This window comes from Artemia sp. Qi Xiang Cuo, chromosome 12, assembly GCF_049724085.1.
Source record: "Artemia sp. Qi Xiang Cuo chromosome 12, ASM4972408v1, whole genome shotgun sequence".
NCBI lineage: Eukaryota > Metazoa > Arthropoda > Branchiopoda > Anostraca > Artemiidae > Artemia > Artemia sp. Qi Xiang Cuo.
Window position 1 is genome coordinate 54,879,547 of NC_142805.1, and position 20,323 is coordinate 54,899,869.

Below are 20,323 nucleotides of genomic sequence, written 5' to 3' on the forward strand. Positions count from 1 at the left end.
GTTTGTAAAACCGTGTCTCGTAACCTGGGTATAATGAGAAAACTTAAGCATTTTTTTCCTCCTTTTGGTATGCGCCTTCTTTATTATTCCCTTATCCATCCATATATATTGTATTGTAGTAGCGTTTGGCTTGGAACATTTCCTTCTATTGCTCGGCCAATGCGAGTTCTACAAAACAACGCTGTTCGCTTGTTAGATGGCCTACAACCCCGGGATTCAGTACGAAACGTGTATGAGCATGTAAAGATACTGCCAGCTTCCAGATTACGGGAGTTGTATACAGTTCTATTCATTTTTAGGATTCAGAGGGGTATAATATGACTTTGCAAGCAGCAAATCAATTTGTAATATCTCCTTATGGTTTCAAGTTCTTTAAGCTTAGGTCTAGCCTATTAATAACTCATAGAGTAAAAGAAGCAAGTTAGACCAATTTTTAACATTAAAATTGCTCTGGAAGAAAAAGGTATGTAAAATCAAAAAGCTTCTAATAAGTTTGTTTTAAATCTGCTTTTGTCCTTTTGCAAGCCTAAATTCATGCTTGAAAGAAGTTATTAGTTAGCCAAATGGTTTTAGTGCTATGGTTGCCCTCATCAGGAGGAAAGACTTTAAAAATTCTACTTTAGCTAGGCTACTTTTGGTTATCTTGGAAAGGGGTTAAGTTTGGAAAATGAAACTTTCAGGGATGGGTCTACAGGCTAAAGTATGGGCAAAGCATGTTCTGGTAGCAAAAGGTATTTTAAAGTTCCTACCTCCACTCCTTCTCCCTCTAGTAGGCCCAGAAATTTGCTGGTCATGTATTGCAATTTTGAAAAAACAACATTTTACTTTAATTTTCAGTTATGCCTATCCATTTCTTTTTCTCTGGCTTTAGTTCTGAAAAACAATTCCTGTTATTTGAGTAGAATTTTAAGCCATATCAACATTTTTTTCAAAATTTAGGAAATTTATTTGCATATCTTTAAAACCTTATAAATTGAGAGTGGGCAAAGTTGTGAAGCTGAAAACAATTTTTTTGTACTTCATTTAACCAGAAGATCTATTTTGCAAGGTTTCACTTTTATAAAACAAGGATTTTTAAAGGTCAGGACCCTCTAGAGAGAGAAAAAATTGAGGTAGGTACTTAAAAATACCTCCCTGGGACATACACTTTAGCCTACTCATCCCTGAAAGTTTCGTTTTCCTAACCTAAACCCTTTCCAAGATAGTCAAAAGTAGAATTTTACCCCTACTTCACTTTGTCCATCTCTCCTAATGGCCAAATATATAGGCTAGCACAAACCATATATTCTTTATCTATTTTTTATTGCTTTATATCATGGATGATGGTTGTTTGCTGTTAAATTTGTTTGAAAAACATTGTCTACAACATCAAGCAATGGGAATTTTCATGGAAAATTTATAATTTAGGCTATTACCTTAAACCACATGGCTAGTGAGATAAGGTGGTGTTGAACCTCCTGTAGGCCTAGAGAATCTTACCATTGATTTAAGCTTCATTCAGGTTTGGCAGCATCTTAAGTTAACTTCCATTTTACATTTGTCCAGCCCTGATTGACACTCTTCTTGAATGATTCAGCAGTCTTGAATTGAACAGAGGCATCTGAGAGATTATTCCATAGTGGCACAGAGCAAACAGCATAGAAGTTCTGAAGCACATGTTATTGACTTCTGGGGACCTGCTGTTTCTGGGTTCATCCCCTGTTGGCACTAGAGAGGGATAGAGAGAAAACTGAACTTAGAATTACATGTTCAAGCAACATGACATCTCCCCTTTTGGTAAATTTCTAGGTGGTGCTGTAGTTTAGCTAGGATGAAAGTGAAAACATCATTTGATGCCTTTTTTTATGCTCTTTCATAATACAATAATCACTTTTATTACAAGTTGCATCTTGAGCCCCTAAAGGTATTTTTAATGAATTATGAAAGAGCATCAAATGATGTTTTCACTTTCATCCTAGCTAAATTATATGGCCCACTACAAATTTACCATGAACTTCACTCCCCCTACCCCTCTAATGTGCAAATATATGCTCTGAATTGGAATATACCCTGAATTGTTGACAGCAAAGTTTTGAATCAGAAAATTCAGCACTCTTTTTGTCAACAGCATTTGAAAAACTTGAAACAGTAGGAAAATGGTTTGAATTGAAAATCAAGAACTTTTTAGGTTAGGTTATAACTTCTTTGTGTGGTTACAAAAATGAAATACCTTTGGAGCCCCTTTAAGGGTTCAAGATGCACTTTGCAACAGGAGTGATTATTGCATTATGAAAGAGCATAAAAAAAGGCAGTAAATGATGTTTTCACTTTCATTCTAGCTAAATTATAGTGCCACCTAGAAATTTACCCCCCTTCTTATTCTATATGCCAAAATTGTAAGTTTTAATGCTCTAAGACACCTTTCATAAGGTTTTCTTGCAGGTGTGGTACAAGCTTGTTGGCTCAACACTAAGCATTCTTAAGTGCCTTAGCATCCATTTTATACTGGGAACACACAAAATCATACCAAACTTAAAATATAGGCAGACAAATACCTTGTAGAGTTTCTTTACTGCACACATCATCCTGGTGGTAAAAGTTCTCTTGATGATCTCAAGGAATTGTTTTTTTTTCCAAGCTTGTGTATGGTTATGGAATTTAAGCTCCCTGCCAATAATAATGCCTAAATCTTGGCAAATCAGTATTACCTCTGCATTGTAAATGCTGCCATTCTCAAACATTTGGCCATAAATAACCTTCTATCAAAACACCAACATGGATTTTAACCAGGTTGCTCAGTTGACAAAAGAACAGCACATAATTTGTGTTTAAAGTAGTGTCTTTTTGGTGATTTAATGCTTTGCAACAACCAAGTACCTCTGGGCAATAAGGCTAGAATCTATGTGCTTGATGTTTCTTAAGCCAACTCTCTTGGCAGTCATTAGGGTTACTTGTGATTTCTTTCTAAAAACATAATCCTTTACTGACTTATCAAGAATCACTGTTCCAACTTTTAGAGCTTCTTCCATATTTGATTCAAAGGGAGCCTTCAAATAAATTTGACTTTTCAAGCATTTCTATGTCAAGTAATATATCTTTGTGGTGCCTTTTTTACCTTGAGAGCCCCATCTTGTTGTGCTGTTTGCTAGTCCAGTATTTCTTTCCTGTAATCTCTTGCATGAGATAGTTTACTTCAATGCAAGCAGGATATAACATAAGTAAAAGATTTTCTGTTATTCTGACATTCTGCCTCCACCAGTTGTCTCAAGATGCCTCATAAATTCCCATTCTATAATTAGGTTAGCTGACAACCCAGCCCACTGCCTTTCTGAGCACTTTTGTTGTGTGAAGGCCATCATTGCAAAAGGATCTGTAAATTTACTGGTAACAAGTGGATAGCTTGCCCATTTTTTGAAGGTAAATTCTTGCTGTCTTTACATACTGGTTATGGTCTGTTGCTGCAAGGTAGGAAAGCATGCTCTTTACTACCTGCAGACGTTTTTCTCACAGATCAAGTCTTTGCCCTTAATATTCTCTGAATTATGGCAACCATATCAAGATACTGCATCAAAAGCTTGGCTGTTCTTTTTCCATCAATTGAAAGCTCTTCCTCCTGCTTGTGAAATTTATCTTTAAAATCTTTTAGTGCTTGATCCATAAAGACATCTTGCAAGCTTAATCCACTGTTGAAGAATTCTTCATACAAAACTTATAATGGATCTATTGTTATAAACTCCATAACCTTTTGTAGACAAATTTGGAGTGCCTAAGCTATGATCATATTTTCTTGCAAAGTTTCTAGTTTTTCCTGTCAATATATGAGGTACTGTTTGTTCAGCATAAACAATTTCAAGAATTTCTCTCTGGCCTGATCCTTGTTTGATATGTCCTATCTTGCCAATAGTTTCTTTTTTTATGCCTTGAATAAATCTATAAAAGTTGTTTCTTCCAACAAAGTTTGACAATTTTTTTGCCATCCCCCTTGTTTGTTTAGTGCAGACTTGACAGGTATGGCAACAAAATCTGTTACCTTTTATCAATCCCTGTCCTCACAGAAAAGACACTCAATAGCATAGCTGTCAGTTTTTGTATGTTCCAAGTCCTTTTTTTCCCTTTTTTGTTATCTAATGCTACTCCTAAAAACTCACTTCAACACAAAGTCACCTAAGTCTATGGTAGAATGTGGCCTGAGCCATGCTCTGCCTTTATCCTAACCCCTTTTCACACCCTCCCAGGAAGTTCCTATTTCCCTTAAGTTGTTTTTTGCGACATCCTCCCACCCTAAGCATGAACAACCTGGTTTCCGTTTAGCTCTAGACAATTTGAAAAAAGGAGAATCTTTGACTATCTGTCATCCTTCATCTGCAGAATGTGGTCTAGCCATCTCAACCTTTTTTTCATTGTAGCCCTAGAAAGCAGGATTGAACCACACTTTTAGTACAGCCTACTGTTTGAAATACAGTCAGTTAATTGGGTACCCAAAACAATCCATTAGGAATTTCTCTGGAAAACATATAGGAAGTTTTCCTTGGTTTTTTGAAGCGCCAATGCTTCAGAACCATATTTGACCCCTATCATCACTATAGATTCCAGTATTCTAATCCTGGCTTCAAACTTACCTTCCTATTCTTCCAAACTTTTTTCAATTGTAAAAAATACCCTGAGCCTTGGCTATTGTACTTTTAACATCTTCACTGCTCCCACCATCTTTACTAATAATACTACAAAGTTAAGTGAAGCTTTGCACTTGATCAATATTTTGTTACTCAACCCATGCACTTCTCAGTTATTAACCTAAGAGTGACAATTTGGTCATCACCTCTGCCCTTTGTAACACCATACTGTTCTTCTCTTAAAACTTTATCTACAGCAACTCTAAGTCTAAAAAATATCATATTACTCTCTATTAAATTTAAAGCCTTTTCACTAATATTCCTAGCTGCGTTTCTAACTTTCTTCACTAAGATACCAACAGCAACTTCACGAATTATTTTCCTAAAATTTTTCCATCCATCTTCTACCTTGTCATATTTTCAAATATCCAGTTTATTATTCAACTGTTTGTGGATAGCATCTCTCCAATTATCATCCTGGAGTCTACCACCATAATAACTTCCTGGAAGATAGTTATCCTTCCAAAATTTCAGCTTTAAATTAACTCTAGATGCTTTAAACATAAATAATTTTACTATCTTACTTTTAACATAAATAACAGCTTATAATAGATCCTGCCAGTCTTTTGTTTACAATATCATAATCAATAAGGTTAGCTGTCTTACCATTATGTTAATAACATGTTATGTTATGGGCCATTTTATGATTAAATACTGTATTTTTTATAACTAAATCGTTACCCACAAATTTGCAGCAGTCTGCAGCCATTTCTGTTTTCTTTTTCTACACAAAATTTGCCAAGGCTAGGATACCATCTATCCCTATTTCTACCAACCTGGGTGTTAAAATTTACTAATAAAAACACCACATTTCTACCTTGAACCCTGTCTATCTGTTCCTGTAACTGTAAGTAGCCTAAATTTCATCTGAGTCATTTCAGTTGGTTCTAGAGGGGTATATATTACTATGACTGATACCCTGCTATGACCAATACAGGGGTAATTTTGTCCATGGTCTCTACTTCAAATCTCCTTAGCTCATATTTTAATGTTTTTTTGACTTGTCTTAGATACCTTTTATATCCATAGGATCTGTCACTCAAATACTTCTTGTACAAGCTTCTCCCCCTCTTTTTAACTTAAAGCATTTTCACTAATATTCCTAGCTGTGTCTCTAAACTTTCCTCCCTAAGACAACATCTGCTACTTCTCCTTCCTAAAATTATTGAGAAAATGCTTCTCTCAAATTCTCATCCTGGAGTCTACCAACACCATAACTTCCCAAGAGGTGGTACTCTTCATAAATTTCAGTTTTAGATTAGCTCCTATGTATCCTAATAGTAGTGAGGGGTCAATCTATTTAAAGTTGTCCCTAGGAAAATTTTGTGGGATTTTAAATGCGCCCATAATAGATTTCCACAGGATTTTAAGTGTACCCTCTTACATCACAACATCCCTGGCCAGATTCCCAGGATTTCAGGTATTATGACGTTATTTTATTTCAGTATTTCCATATGATTAATCTAACTTCTCAAGTGTGGTCTGGATATTTAACAAGTACCAATAGTAGGAAATTAACAAGGTAAGTCAGATAAGTGGAACTCCTAGTTCCTTGCACCTGGGCAATGTGGTCATCTGTTTCTAGCATGCAGGATTCTTGGGATTCCAGGTCTTATGTCACAACCTTATTTTCAGTATTTCTATATGATTAATCTAACTTCTCAAGTGTGGTTGGGATATTTAATAAGTACCAATAATAGGAAATTAACATGGGAGGTTGGATAAGTGGAGATACTAACGCCTTGCACCTGTGCAATGCGGTCCCTGTTTCCAGGTGATGCAATTTTTTTCAGTATTTCCCTATGATTAATCTAACTTCTCGAGTATGATCAAAATATTTAACAAGTAGCCTACCAATGATAGGTAAATTTACATGGGAAGTCAGATAAGTGGAGCTACTAGCCCCTCGCACCTGCGTAATGTGACCTCAGGTGTTCCAATATTTCCCCTAACAACTACCATTTTGTTGCGATTTGTAGCCATTTTTGTTATAGAGTCTATTGTCTTTTTTGAAGATGCCCAGTTCCTTCCCTTGTCTCAGTATAAATAGAAGCCCTGTATATGAGTCTAGACGTTTATTCTTTTTTTGGAAGATGGCCAGTTCCTTTCCTTTATAAATAGAAGCCCCATATACGAGTCTAGATGTCTATTCTTTTCTGGAAGATGCCCAGTTCCTCCCTCTATAAAAAGAAGCCCCATATACAAGTCTAGATGTCTGTTTTTTTCTTGAAGATGCCCAGTTCCTTCCCTGGACCCTCTATAAATAGAAGCCCCCCATATACGAGTATAGACGTCTATTCTTTTTCTGGAAGATACACAGATTTCTGCATATTATCCTCTCTCTATAAATAGAAGCCCCATATACTAGTCTAGATGTCTACCGTTTTCCGGAAGACACCCAGGATTTCCATGAGCTTGTGTAATATGGATGACCCCATCGTGTGTGACATGCTACACGTCAGGAAGCTGGGGGGGGGGAATACCAGCTTGTAACTTAACAGCAGCACACACCTTATGTGAGGTCAGCACACACCTGGGTCTTATGTAAATACGGCGCACATCTTACATAATGACACTGCGGACATCACTGTCACATAATACTTTTTTGACATTGTAATTTTCGTCAAAACGTTCAAGGCATTTTTTTCTTTCTTTTAACTTAATGGCGGCGCATACTTTATGTAAGTTCAGCACACACGTTGCGTAATGACAGCGCACATGTTGCGTAATGACAGCGTGCACATCAATGTCACATAATACTTTTTGAGATTTTACTTTTCGCCAGAGCGTTCAACGCATTTTGTTCTTTCTTTCAAGGCGTTTTTTTATTCTTTTCAAGGCGATTTTTTCCTTTAGTTTTTTGTCTTTGCTGGGACTTGAAAGGTCAATCTCCTTCCAATGGAATAGCGCCCGAAGCATCAGGACTGATATAAAATTCCTTGTATTCTGTATCGAGAAATACTTTCTAGAAATAACCTATTGCGCGCAAGCAGATTTCCCATTTTTCACGCATGCTAGAACGGCGTGTTTCCTGCAATAATTTGACATGCAGTTGGAGAATATCTATTTCTGGACATTAGTGTTCCCAATGCTTTCCTATAGAACGATACTAGATAATATTCTGGATTGTTCTTAATGTATTTCTAGTAATAAAGGTGAAAAGGGGCTACAAAAAATATGACTTAATTCCATATTTTGTTGATTTTTTTCTTTGTATTATTTTCTCCCAGTCCCAAGCCAGTGACACATTTTAGAAAACGAACGCGCCTCATACGGCATTGCCGCCTGTGAAACAGAAGGTTCAATATCCGCATAGATTTGCAGTAATTCTAACTCATTTGACTTTTAGCTTTTCAGCCTTTTTTTTTCTAGAATTGTTGTTTTGCACTGTAAAACTCCTAAAACACCAATTTACTGGGGGACAGACGTTTTTGGCTAAAACAAATGTCTATGTTAACCCTTCTTTTATAGGACTACCTGCACCTATAGAAATGAATGTGCTACCGTACTGCATTACTACCTCTAAAACTCAAGGCACAAAATGGATATAGATTTTTGAGTCAATTAACTCAGAATTTTCATGCAATAGTTTTTTGCCCTTCTTTTGGGTAGAATTGCTGTTTTACACATGATTTTTTATTGTTCTTTGATGATTTATTTTTTTCGTGAAACTTAATTTATCATGATATTCCTCTTCATGAAACTTCTTACATGTTGTGTTTTTTCTTCATGAAACATGATAGTTGTTGTGTTTTTTTGTTTTTTTTTGTTGAAAAGCAAGTTTAAGAAAATTTAAATAGAATTTTAAGCAAAAAGTAAGTATACAAAATTAAAGAATTCGACTTTTCACCGGTGCATTGTTTGTGTATAAATTCTTCTTTTTTAGTCAATTTTTTTTTCGTTTTTTTTTTCGTTGCGCAAAACGGTAATTTCAAAGTGTTTATATGTATACCCCATTTTTGCGTAAAATTTGTTTAGAATAAACTGTGTTTTATGGCAGAAATAAACATTTTAGTAGTCTAGTCCTATTGTATAGGTAATAAAGGAACGTTTACTATATTTTTCTATATTTATATGTTTTCTTAGAAAAATGGTCACCGCTTTGCAAAAACTTAGTATTAACTAGTCGAAGAGAGAGATTAGTAGTTTCTTTTGCTGAATGACGTTGGGGTTGGACTCCGCATATTGAAAGCGCCAGGAATTAGAGTTGAAATTGGTTATAAATTACAAATCTAGTTAAAATAACCTTTAGAACAGGACTCTGAAGTTGGAGTTTTATGCCTACTCCCTTAGTAATCATTTCCAGCGGGCAAGGTTGGTATTAGATGCAAATTTTTAGGCACTATTTAGATATTTCCGAGAGCTATTGACGTAAATGCCTCGTTTCTTTGAGGCAAGAAAATGAATATTTCACACAATCGTGACAACTTAGAGCTGCCCCCTCCCACTTCCCTAGCAATCATTTTCAGATGGCAGGGTTGATATTAGATGCAAATTTTTAGCCACTATGAGGTATTTCCAAGAGCCCTTAACAAAAATACAGCGTTTCTTTGAATGCATGTTAGATTTTCACTCTCCCCCTTCCCTCCACGGAAAAAATTCTTTTAAAACCTCCACCTTAACTTTTAATTTACAGAACACGTTACTCCATACAATTCACGCCACAGTACCATTTTTTGACTGCCCTCACATCCCCTAACAATCATTCCTAAGATATTTTTCAGACATTTCTTGTTAAAAATTATGCTTCAATCCGACGATTCAAGTTTTCGCAACCCAACCCTACGTAATACACCATGTCAATTCACACCACCGTGGCATTATTCCAGTTTTACATATTTTCATCGAAAAAGCATCAAATTATACATTTGCTGTGGATAACCGCGCAAAACCTCTACACCAAGGTTCTTTGATGTGCTGTATTTACTGCTGGAGCTTTTATCAAGACCGTTGCAGCCTCTGTGAGTGTTTCTCCCTTTTCAAAAATCAAATTTGCTTTGATAGAATTCAAAACTATATAGAATACAAAATTTTCAAAAATTTTTCACTGATGCAGTGAATAACCAAGATTTTCTAAGATCCCCCCCCCCCTGACTCTTCACGAAATTGTGAAGTTGTTTGACAACTAGCACACATACACCAATCTTACCATGTTTAATTTTCTATTTTTTCGTAAAAAAAGATACAAATTCTACATTTCTTGTGGATAGGCATGTGAAACCTAAACAGTAAGGTTCTTTGATATACTCTATTTGATCCAGTAACTTTTACCAAGACCGCTTGCAGCCTTTGAGAGTCTTTCCCTCTTTTCAAAATAAAATTTACTTCAATAGAACGCGAAAATTAGAATACAGGAAAACCTGTCGAACATTTTTCACTCATACAGTGCATAGCCAAGATTTTCTATGATTTTTCCCTATGGCTCTTCATAATATTGTGAAGTTGTCTGACTGCTACTGCAAATTCAAAATTTTTATTATGTTGAATTGTACATTTTTTATTGAAAAAGAAACAAATTTTACATTTCTTTTGGATAGGTGCATAAAACTTCAACACTTAAGATTCATGGATTTTCTAAATTTGATGCTGTAACTTTTATCAAAACCTGTTACAGCCTTTGGAAGTGTTTCCCCCTTTTTCTAAAAATCAAATTTGCTTCAATAGAATACAAAACGTAGATTACAGGCAAAAGTGTCAAGGATTTTTCACTGATACAGCAAATAGCCAGGATTTTTTCCTCTAACTCTTTACGAAATTGTGATTTTTCCCTCTGATTTTTCACGAAATTGTGAAGTTGTATGACTACTAGCAACATTCACCAATCTTACCACGTTGAATTTTCCTTTTTCATCGGAAAAGATACAAATTCTACATTTCTTGTGGATAGGCGCGTGAAACCTAAACAGTAAGGTTCTTTGATGTGCTTTATTTGATGCTGTAATTTTTATCAAGACCCTTTGCAGCCTATGCGAGTGTTTCCCCCATTTTCAAAAATCAAATTTGCTTCAATAGAATACAAAACTAAGATTACAGGCAAAATTGTCAAAGATTTTTCACTGATACAGTGAATAGCCAGGATTTTCTAAGATTCCCCCCCCCCCCCTGATTCTTCGCGAAATAGTGAAGTTGTTTTACTACTAGCACATATTTACCAATCTTACTACATTGAATTTACCATTTTTTGCATGCTTTCATCGAAAAAGCAACAAATTCTACATTTCTTGTGGATAGGCGCGGAAACTTCAACATTAAGGTTCTTAATGTGGTTAAGGTTTCTCCCCTTTTTCAAAAATTAAACTTGCTTCAATAGAATATAAAACTTAGATTACAAGCGAAATTGTCGAGGGTTTTTCACTGATGCAGTGAAAACCCAAGATTTTCTAAGATTTTCCACCTGACTCTTAACGAAATTGTAAAGTTCTTTGACTACTAGCACACATTCATCAATCAAACCACGTTGAATTTTTACCACTGCATATTAGATTTTTTATAAATTGAAGATATTTCCAGCTGATTGTTTGTGACCAGGCACATATATTGAAAACCAGGATTAGATTCAATTCATCTAAATCATTGATGTGTAACTCAAAGGACTGATGGATCCTAAAAAGCTATGTTCAGCAGCCTCGTAAAAGAGACCTTGGTGTCCAGGTTGATGATAAGTGGAAATTTTATTTCTATGCATCAGTGGTTTGACAGCACCTTTCCATAAAATAATCTACTTAATAAAAGAATGTAAAACGATCTATTATTGGCTAGCTAAAAATAACCCACCAGTTAGAAATACATTTTATTCTTATAGATATGAAGTAGCCTATGCCAGATTGATGAACCTTCATGATCTATGTGAAACCGTGTTTAATATGTCTTATCCAAGTCTTGCCTTAAGCTGGTCAAAATTAAGGGAGTCTTAATTTATGCTTACCATCACCAAGAGTTCCTTATTTTTTTCTGTAATGACAGGCCTGTCTCCCCAAAAATTTCCCAGCATATGTGTTTGATACTTTTTCTCGAACTATTATATTAACTCCAACTATACCTGATATTGACGTATATGAATGAGCATACCATACCCTTGTCTACCTCAAGTAAAAAATCTAAGAAAGTTTCAATTAGAATTGGCTCTCATATTCATGTTTTTCATTTGTAAACAGTTTGGATCAAAAATAAATGCTAAGCTTCTTGTTATTTATTTCAAGACTGGTTTTTACTAGCCGTTCTATCTTGTATCCCACATAAATGAAAATATTCCAACAGTCTTTAAGATGAGATGAAAGCTTTTTTGAATCTATTCAATTCAATCATTTATTATCCACAATTACAAGAAACAAGTAGTACAAGTGGAGCATAAACATAATAATAAAAAGAAAAAAAGAAAACAAAAAAGAACATCAACAAAAATACTAGCATTTAATTTCTACTAAGAAAAAACTGTAAAAGACCATGGTCAGCACCAAGTTTACAAAATGCATCTGCAGAAAGCTTTTTGTGTAGGTCACCAAGCTTATGAGTTACATCTGTAGCAAAATTTTTTAACTCGATACCGATTTCTAGTCCATGGCGGCAGAGAAAGAAGAAATTCGCAAAATTTGAAGCATGTAACTTTAATGTTTTTCAAATCCTTTAGCTTAAGAACAGAATGAACACCCGAATATAAAGAACAGAATGATCAGAAAATGTCGAGGATAAACGCCCAAGAGCTCTTTTGTTATATTTTCCACGGCTTTCTACAATTTTTGAATAACTGAACTGAATTTTTCTTACTGCATCAGCAACAATCTGTTTATGGAAAAGAGGATAGAATGATAATATCGGTCTATATCATATTTAGGATAAATAAAATTCTGGCTACACTGCAGAAGCTGATACGGAACACAAATTGTACTTAGAAGTGAAGCCAATGTTGTAAGATAAACAGAAAAATTCACATTTTTCCAATCAGGTTTATAAAACCCTTTAGAACGTATACCACGACTCTTAGATATACTCCTAGAACAAACTGCAGGCTTTGATAAACAAAAAGACAGCAGGAGGTGATCAAGACCCTGCTCGTCAAAATGAGCCGTAACTGGCGAGCAGACAAGAGCTGCAGAACAAATAACGTGATCAATGTCTGATTTATACCTGAATGGTGAATAAACGTATAATCTTGAGATTTCCGAACAATTGTATAAGCCGGGAGAGAACCAAGAAGCTGACTATTCCTTACATTCCGGTATTAGAAACCAGATCGGTATTAAAATCACCAGCAATAACAAATGCAGCCCATGATACAATGTCTTTTGAATTAAAGTTTTTAGTCATTACAAGCAGAAGAGAACTTCTGAAGTGAGCGAATGGAACGATCATTATATGGCAGATGCACATTAATAAATACAATATTACCAAGACGCACAGCAAGAAAAGTGTTATCTGATTGGAAAAGCACAGGACTCGCACCAGAAATATTTTTCTTAAAAACAGAAGCTAAACCGCCAGAAGGGCGGCCACGCGTAATTTTAGCTGGATACACAAAAACAACGTGGTCACTGCTTCGTCTCAGAAAATTTTCGCTAAAGGCAGTCGGTAAATGTTCTTGGAGACAAACAACGTCGTAATTAACATGCAGATCATCAATAAAAAAGTCCTTGCCTCTCGTTCCATTAATATTAAATGAGACTATACTTATGTCCGGATGTATTTCTGAGAATAGACCTTATCAATGATCTTCTTAATCACAGGGCTTCGTATACTGTAAGACGGATGAGATTCTCCACAATTAGTACAGTTTAGAGACTTCGTACCACGATCGCTATTCGTAAATAAATTCAGTCCAGCACAACTAGCACACTTAGGAGTGCTACTAGTACATGCACTTTCCAAATGCCCAGGAGAACGACACTTGAAGCAACTTTTTGGCAATTGCTTGAATCCATAAACACGGAAGTTCTAATACCCAAACTTCAAACCTTTTCACAGAAATGATTGTTTGGAAATCGCGTTTGCAAACTCAAGCTTAACCGATTTACTTGTTTCAAATCGACTAGACCCGAGTATACCGAACTGGTTCCGTAGCATTTCAAGGTCAAAACCAGACGGGACTTCTCGAATAACATCCAGAGTGTTTTTTAGATACAAATTTTACACTAGAACCAGGTAGAACTTCCTTTGCTGATTTGCAAAAATCCTCAGCAGCAAATCTCTCAATATTTACTTTCCGCTGTTTTTCATTCGCTCGCACACTGGTCAACAGCTGATGACCAGAAATTGAGTTTATTACTGATTTTCGCTTTAGTGGGTCACCATGCTCAGGTGGGGGATCGGAGATTAAAATTGTAGTATGCGTATCACACACAGCAGGTTGGCTAATCACAGGTAATTGAGGGAAGTTCAGATTGTACAAATCCATCTTGGCAGAAACAAGCAAAATTGCTTGCTCAAGGCTCGTAAGCTTAGCTGTAACCTGCGTAAACGCTTTTGCAGAGATCACTGGAACTTCTGTTGGCCTTTTGATGACGAAAGAGGAGGGCTCTTCTCAATCGGTATCACATTTCTTCATAAAGTCTATAATATCTGGCAATTGACTGTGAATTATATTTGCGCCCCTTCTGACGGGGGGGATCATCTTCAGTCACACAACTCCATAGCTTCGCTTTCTCCGACTTAACAGTTTCCAAATCTTTAAAAAAGTCCACTCCTTTCTTTAAAATAACGGCTTCATGAGCACCACTTAAATTGTCCTGAACAAAGTTCGGCAGCGGTGAATACACAAGCTCGGAATCGCTCATCTCATTATAGATTCACTTCAAAGCAATAGTTTAATCTAACAGACGCCGAGCACACGTAATATTCGCGCGAGGAGCGCTGAATGATAGTAAGTTAAGTTCATAAAAAATAAAACTTGCCATACAGGTTTATTTACAATCCAGGAGAAGGCTATTTTTTCGTCTGCATTGACATAATCCTTTGTCAATTAATGATAGGTTTGAATACAAAGCAGGTCTTTACACCATGAACTCTGAATGAAGACTAAATGTAAAACTTTTCTTGCTAGTTGGTTTGGGCTATTCTCCTGCGGTTGCTGCAGTAAAAATACCCCAATCAACATGCAAGAGAAGGGATACATAGATGAGTTTAATGAATGTTATTTGAAGTGATACTCATGAACGCCAATGAGTACATAAAGCCGAGATAGATTAAGCAACTCTTAATTGGCTGGACCTTCCCCTCCAGCCCTCGGGGAAAGGGCTATAAATTATTCTAGTTGCCCATCGTTAACATATCAAGTTTTTATAAAAATCATATTCGTATAGATTTTGGAGGAGGCTCATTCGATTAAAAATTTTAATTTCTTTGGCTCTTTTTAAGATTAAGCAATGTGAATGCATATGTCCATTGATCGAACGGGTCAAACCCCAAACAACAACAAGAAGTTTCTTTAAACCTAAAATTCTGCTGGGTAATAAATGTTGTAAGTCAAATTTTGTAAGCTGTGAGTTTGCTGTCAAGGGAATAGCACCATGGGAGATTTTAATGGGAAAGTTGTATTTGCAGAACTGCTGGGGAACAGTTAACTGATTCTGAATTGGATGGGAGTTGTTGGTATACTGGCAGCTGCTTTGCAGAGAATTTTGACTATGATCATCTTCCTTTAAGCAACTTTGGAAATAGAAAATGTTACTTGTAAAATATTGTATAATCATTTTAGCTACTTTGAGTCAAATCTCTGAGTAGCATCTACGCTGAAAATGAAATTAAAGACCAGGGGGGCTTATAAATTTAGAAAAAATAGCTTCCAATGTTGACAATAAACTAAAAACTAGATGGAAAGGGCCATGAAATTTATTTAAGAAATAAGAAATTTTAATCTTCAGGTATTTAAGTTCTTTTTCCAAAAAATTATATTTAGGAAACAGGATAGCTGCATCTTTATCCCACATATTGTGTATGGCATCGTTAATCAGCTCTCATCAGATTTCTATGAAAAGCATGTGTACGCAATAGAACAGAAATCTTTTAAGCTAATATCTATTTTAATCTTACAGGTGTAAGAAGAAGTGCATTTTCAGTCAAATAAAGTTTTGAGGAGCTAATTCCTTTAGTTTATTGGTTATAAAAATCACTCAAAATGGCAGATGAATGGAGAAGTGCTCAGTACAGACAGAGTGTTGTGGCAAAAATGTAAGTAATTATTTTGCTCTCTTTTCCTAAACACTATTAATTATTCCAAGTCAAGATCCATATTTGCCTCCCATCTCATAAAAGGTAGGCAGATTTGACGGAGAGGACTTACCTTACCTTAGACCTTAGTTCCTCCTGTGCCTCCAGAGGCACCTAGGGCATCCACGAAAAGTCTTCAGTTATCTCGGAGGTGTGCTGCAACTAGTACTTCTTCCCATTCGGGCTGTAGGGACGCATGTATATTTGACAAGTCTCTTCTGTGTGAACGTCTCAGGGTGTTTCTAGGACGGCCTCGTCTTCTTGATCCTTCTGGTTGCCAGGAGAGGATGGAGTTTGGCAAGCGTTTCTGCCCATCCCAGTGATATGCCCAAGATAACGCCACCTACGTTGACGGATAACGTCTGTTATTAAAGGTAGATGTACCTGTTGCATGATGGTGTCATTTCTTATCCTCTGGGTCCAGTTTATATTTAGGATTCTTCTGAGGCAAGTGTTTTCAAATTATTGTATTTTTTTTCTCTTGTTGTTGATTGAGGTGCCAGGTCTCAGATCTGTAAAGTAGTACTGACAGAACATTGCTTTGGAACAGTCATATCTTTAGCCTCAAGGAGTATTTTTGAGATTTCCAAACTCGTTTGACATGTTTAAACGCCCCGTGTGCTTGTCCCAACCTAAGTTGAACTTCTTTTGCGTTTGAGCCAGTATTTTCGACTGTACTGCCCAGGTATCTGAACTCAACCACCTGCTCTATTCGGTCAGCTCCACACTTAATATCAAGAGGAGATCCACTGGTTGTCATGCTTTTTGTTTTATTTGTGTTAATTTTCAGTTGAAATTGTTCTGCTGCATCTTTAACACTATTTATAAAGGTCTGCAGTCTCAGTTTGCAAGTTTCAAGAAGGCTTATTTCGTCAGCAAAATCGAGATCTCCAAGTCTGACCAGCTCACCAATATCAATCCCATATCCCTCGCAATTACTTAAAATGTAGTCAACAATAAGGATGAACAGTAGGGGAGAGAGGACACATTCCTGCTTTACTCCTGTCATTATTTTAAAATATCTGGTATTCCCTTGTCCAGTTTGTACACATCATTCTGTATCTTTGTAGAAAGCAATGATAAATTCAATGATTTTTTCCGGTATGCCGTAATGTAAAAGTATTTTCCACAGTGTTGTTCTGCCTACTGAGTCAAAAGCTTTCTCAAAATCAATAAACACAAGGTACAATTTCCTTCTCACCTCATTGGATTCTTCCAGAAGCATTTTAAGGACAAATATGAGGTCAGTGCAGGAGTGGTTTGGACGGAAGCTGTGTTGCTGCTCACGTAGGTGTCTTTCAAGATGTGGTTTTATTCTGTTGAGGATTATTAGAGCGAAAAAAATTCCTGGGATTGAAAGGAGGCAGATACCCCGCCAGTTTTTACCCTTTGTGGCATCTCCTTTTTTGAAAAGTTTCACCAGGGTGCTCCTAGTCCAATCTTTAGGCACCTTTTCCAACTCCCAAATTGTCCTGAAGAACTTGCTGCTCCACAAGGTCATGCAAGGAATGACAGTCGCTTTAAGCATTTCTGCTGAGATTCTGTCTTTGCCTGAGAATCATCCATTTTTTAATTGCTTTGCCGCCGTACAAATCTCTGTGGTATCCGGAGGGTCTATGTTGCTTGGAAGGGTTAGTACAGGTATTTCAGGGATCGTTGATGGTTCTAGAGGGGGAGGACGATTTAGAAGCGTCTGAAAATGGTCTGCCCAAACTTTGCTCACATCTTATGGATCTGTTGCAAGACGTCCATTCGGGTCTCGTACAGGACCTTCCATATTCTGGCGTTTCCCGACGATTTCATTGGTTAAACCGTACACAGTCTTCGAGTCCTCTCTCCTTGCAGCTTCTTCAGCTAGTTCCACTTTCTTCTCAAGGTGGTTACGTTTGTCCTTCCTAGCAGTCCTTTTCACCAACTTGTCATGATATTGGTATGTCAGGTTGCTGAACACGTGATAATTGGCACTGTAGTTAGGAAGAAGAAGAAGTTTTGCCTGCTTGCGTTTTTCAATAAAGTCCCACGTTTCATCCGACAGCCATTAGTCTTTTGGTCTTTTCTTAAAACCAAGAACTGGTTTCGCAGCTTCTTTATAGTTTTCCTCGATTTTTTCCCACATACATTCTTCGTCTATTTCTTCAAAGGATTGTAGGACTTCAAATCTGTTTGACAGCTTTGTGGTGAATTCTTTTTTGATGTATATCTGACAATCTATCCGAGTCAAATTGTGGTTTTGGAGCAGGTATTTTCTTTTCGGGACTTTCAGCTTGATTTTGATTGTTGCTATCATAAGTGAATGATCAGAGCTGATATCTGCCCCTCTGAATGAGCGAACATCTTGGAGACTCGTTCGCCATTTTCTGCTTATGCGCATATGGTCAAGCTGGTTTTTTGTCACTCTGTCTGGGGACGTCCATATATATTTGTGGATATCTTTATGCTTGAAAAATCTGCCGCCGATGATAAGGTCATTTGATAGGGCACAGTCTATCTGGCAGTCTCCATTTTCATTTCTGGTGCCAAGACCTTCATTTCCCATGACTTCAGGGCAATGAGTTCGGTCGTTTCCAACCCTGGCATTAAAAGCACCTGCCAAACATATGATATCATGCAATGGCACTTCCTTGATTGTGGCATTTAAGTCATTGTAGAATTCTTCCTTTATATCATCTCTTGCATCATTTGTGGACGCATAACAAGCAATTAGTGTCATCTTTGCATGGTCTCCATTTAGCCTTATAGATAGTTTTCCATTAACTGGGTTGATAGGTTTCCAATTAACGATGTATTTGGACATTTTTCCCGACAGAATAATGGCTACCCCATGTTCTCATTTCATTTCAGGCCCACTGTAAACTATTGTGGACCCTCCAGGTAACCTCTCTCTACCACTTCCAAGCCATTGCACCTTTGACAAAGCAAGAAAGTCGATATTATATAGTATCATCTCTTTTTCCAACTGTTCCGGCTTGGAAGGTTGTGCGAGTGTTCTCACATTCCAAAATCCTATTTTCAATTTTTGTTTGGAGAGGACTGCTACGGAGATTATTTTATTTTAAAATTTACAATGTTTTGTAATGTTAAAATATTTCAGAATTGGGTGAACTTTCAAATTTTCATACTTGTAGTGCCTTGGTTTCTCTCTCCCCCCTTTTCTAGGTCTGACAGTAAGTCTTCAATCATACAACTACTGTCACACTAAAATTCACTCCGACATCATCTCACCAAATATGGATTTTTATGATGAACTTGTATTATTCTTTCTCATAAATCCTGCTGCAACAGTTAAATCTTGTATGATATATTTTTTTGTGTTTACTTAAATGAAATTAAGCTCATTGTTTTATCTGCAGAAAAATATGAACGATCAGATATTAAAAGCAGCATTTTCGAAAGTGCTTTTTGCTGCCAAGCAGTAGAAATTTTGAAGGTCTTTCTGGCTCAAGATGTTTTTGAAACATTGTTATTTCATCTTGTTTTGTGTACGACCTCCTACAAGACACTAGCTTGCTTAATATTTGTACTTGATGTCAGGAGCCAAGATCATTCTCATCTTGGATTTTTGTATAAAGCTTGATTAATTTTGTATATGTTTGATTAATTAATTTTGTTTAATTTTTAATTTAACAGTGTTTTGTAATATTAAAATATTTCAGAATTGGGTGAAATTTCAAATTTTCCTACTTATAGTGCCTTGGTTTCTCCACCCAAATTCACTCCCACGTTATCTCACAAAATGTGGATTTTTATGATCAACTTCAATTATTCTTTCTCATAAGTCCTGCTGCAACAGTTAAATCTTGTATGAAATATATTTTTTTGTGTTTACTTAATGTGCACCTAATCTTACCTAATGTGCAAATATATAGCCCAAATTTAATATTTCCCATGTGTTTTCCCTTTTCTTGATCTCGTCAGCGTTGATTGAATTTACGGGTACACGGGTTAAAACAAGAGTGACACATGATAAAATGCATGGGAAATATTTAATTTGGGCTATATATTTTTATATTAGGGGGCTTTGTGGGTAAAGCATAGTGGAAGTACCTTTATGAAATAAGCATGCAGTAGCCTATGTAGGCTTATGCAGGCTTAAACCTAGAATTGGGTAGACCCCAATTCTAGACTTATAAAAATCTACGAGGGAGGGGTTACAAGTTCTAGGGGACATAGGTCAATTGCCTCCCCCCCTCCGATCAACACCTTTGTTCTCGATTCTTTCATTGAAATTGAAAATGATGGCGATGATGATTGGATTTGGGATTTTGACATAGATAAGGTCATTAATGCCTACCATACCTTTGTTAAAATAAAAGGGTCGGCGATATGTATTTCATAATGACGAAAGGCAAGCCGAGGTAAAACGAAAGAAACAGATTGCAAGAGATAGCAGTGATGATTGATTTTAGGGTCTCGGAATGGATAAGGTCATCAATGCCTACCATACCTTTGAAAATCAAAAACCTGGATTAGAT

The 20,323-nt window shown here is 36.4% G+C and overlaps 1 protein-coding gene across 4 annotated transcripts in view; it reads left to right on the forward strand.

Moving 5' to 3' along the window:
• Positions 1-209: 209 nt before the first annotated feature.
• Positions 210-20,323, forward strand: part of LOC148946287 (mediator of RNA polymerase II transcription subunit 15-like) — a 105,444-nt gene continuing 85,330 nt past the window's right edge. The window contains exons 1-2 of one of the 4 annotated variants that reach the window (XM_089097927.1): positions 210-310; positions 15,677-15,812. In XM_089097927.1, coding sequence (XP_088954053.1) covers positions 15,760-15,812 — 53 coding nt within the window. In that variant the 5' untranslated portion in view covers positions 210-310; positions 15,677-15,759. Of the gene's footprint in view, positions 464-3,305; positions 3,397-15,676; positions 15,813-20,323 lie in introns of those variants that run through there. The other 3 variants (XM_089097928.1, XM_089097929.1, XM_089097930.1) reach the window with 3 other exon arrangements.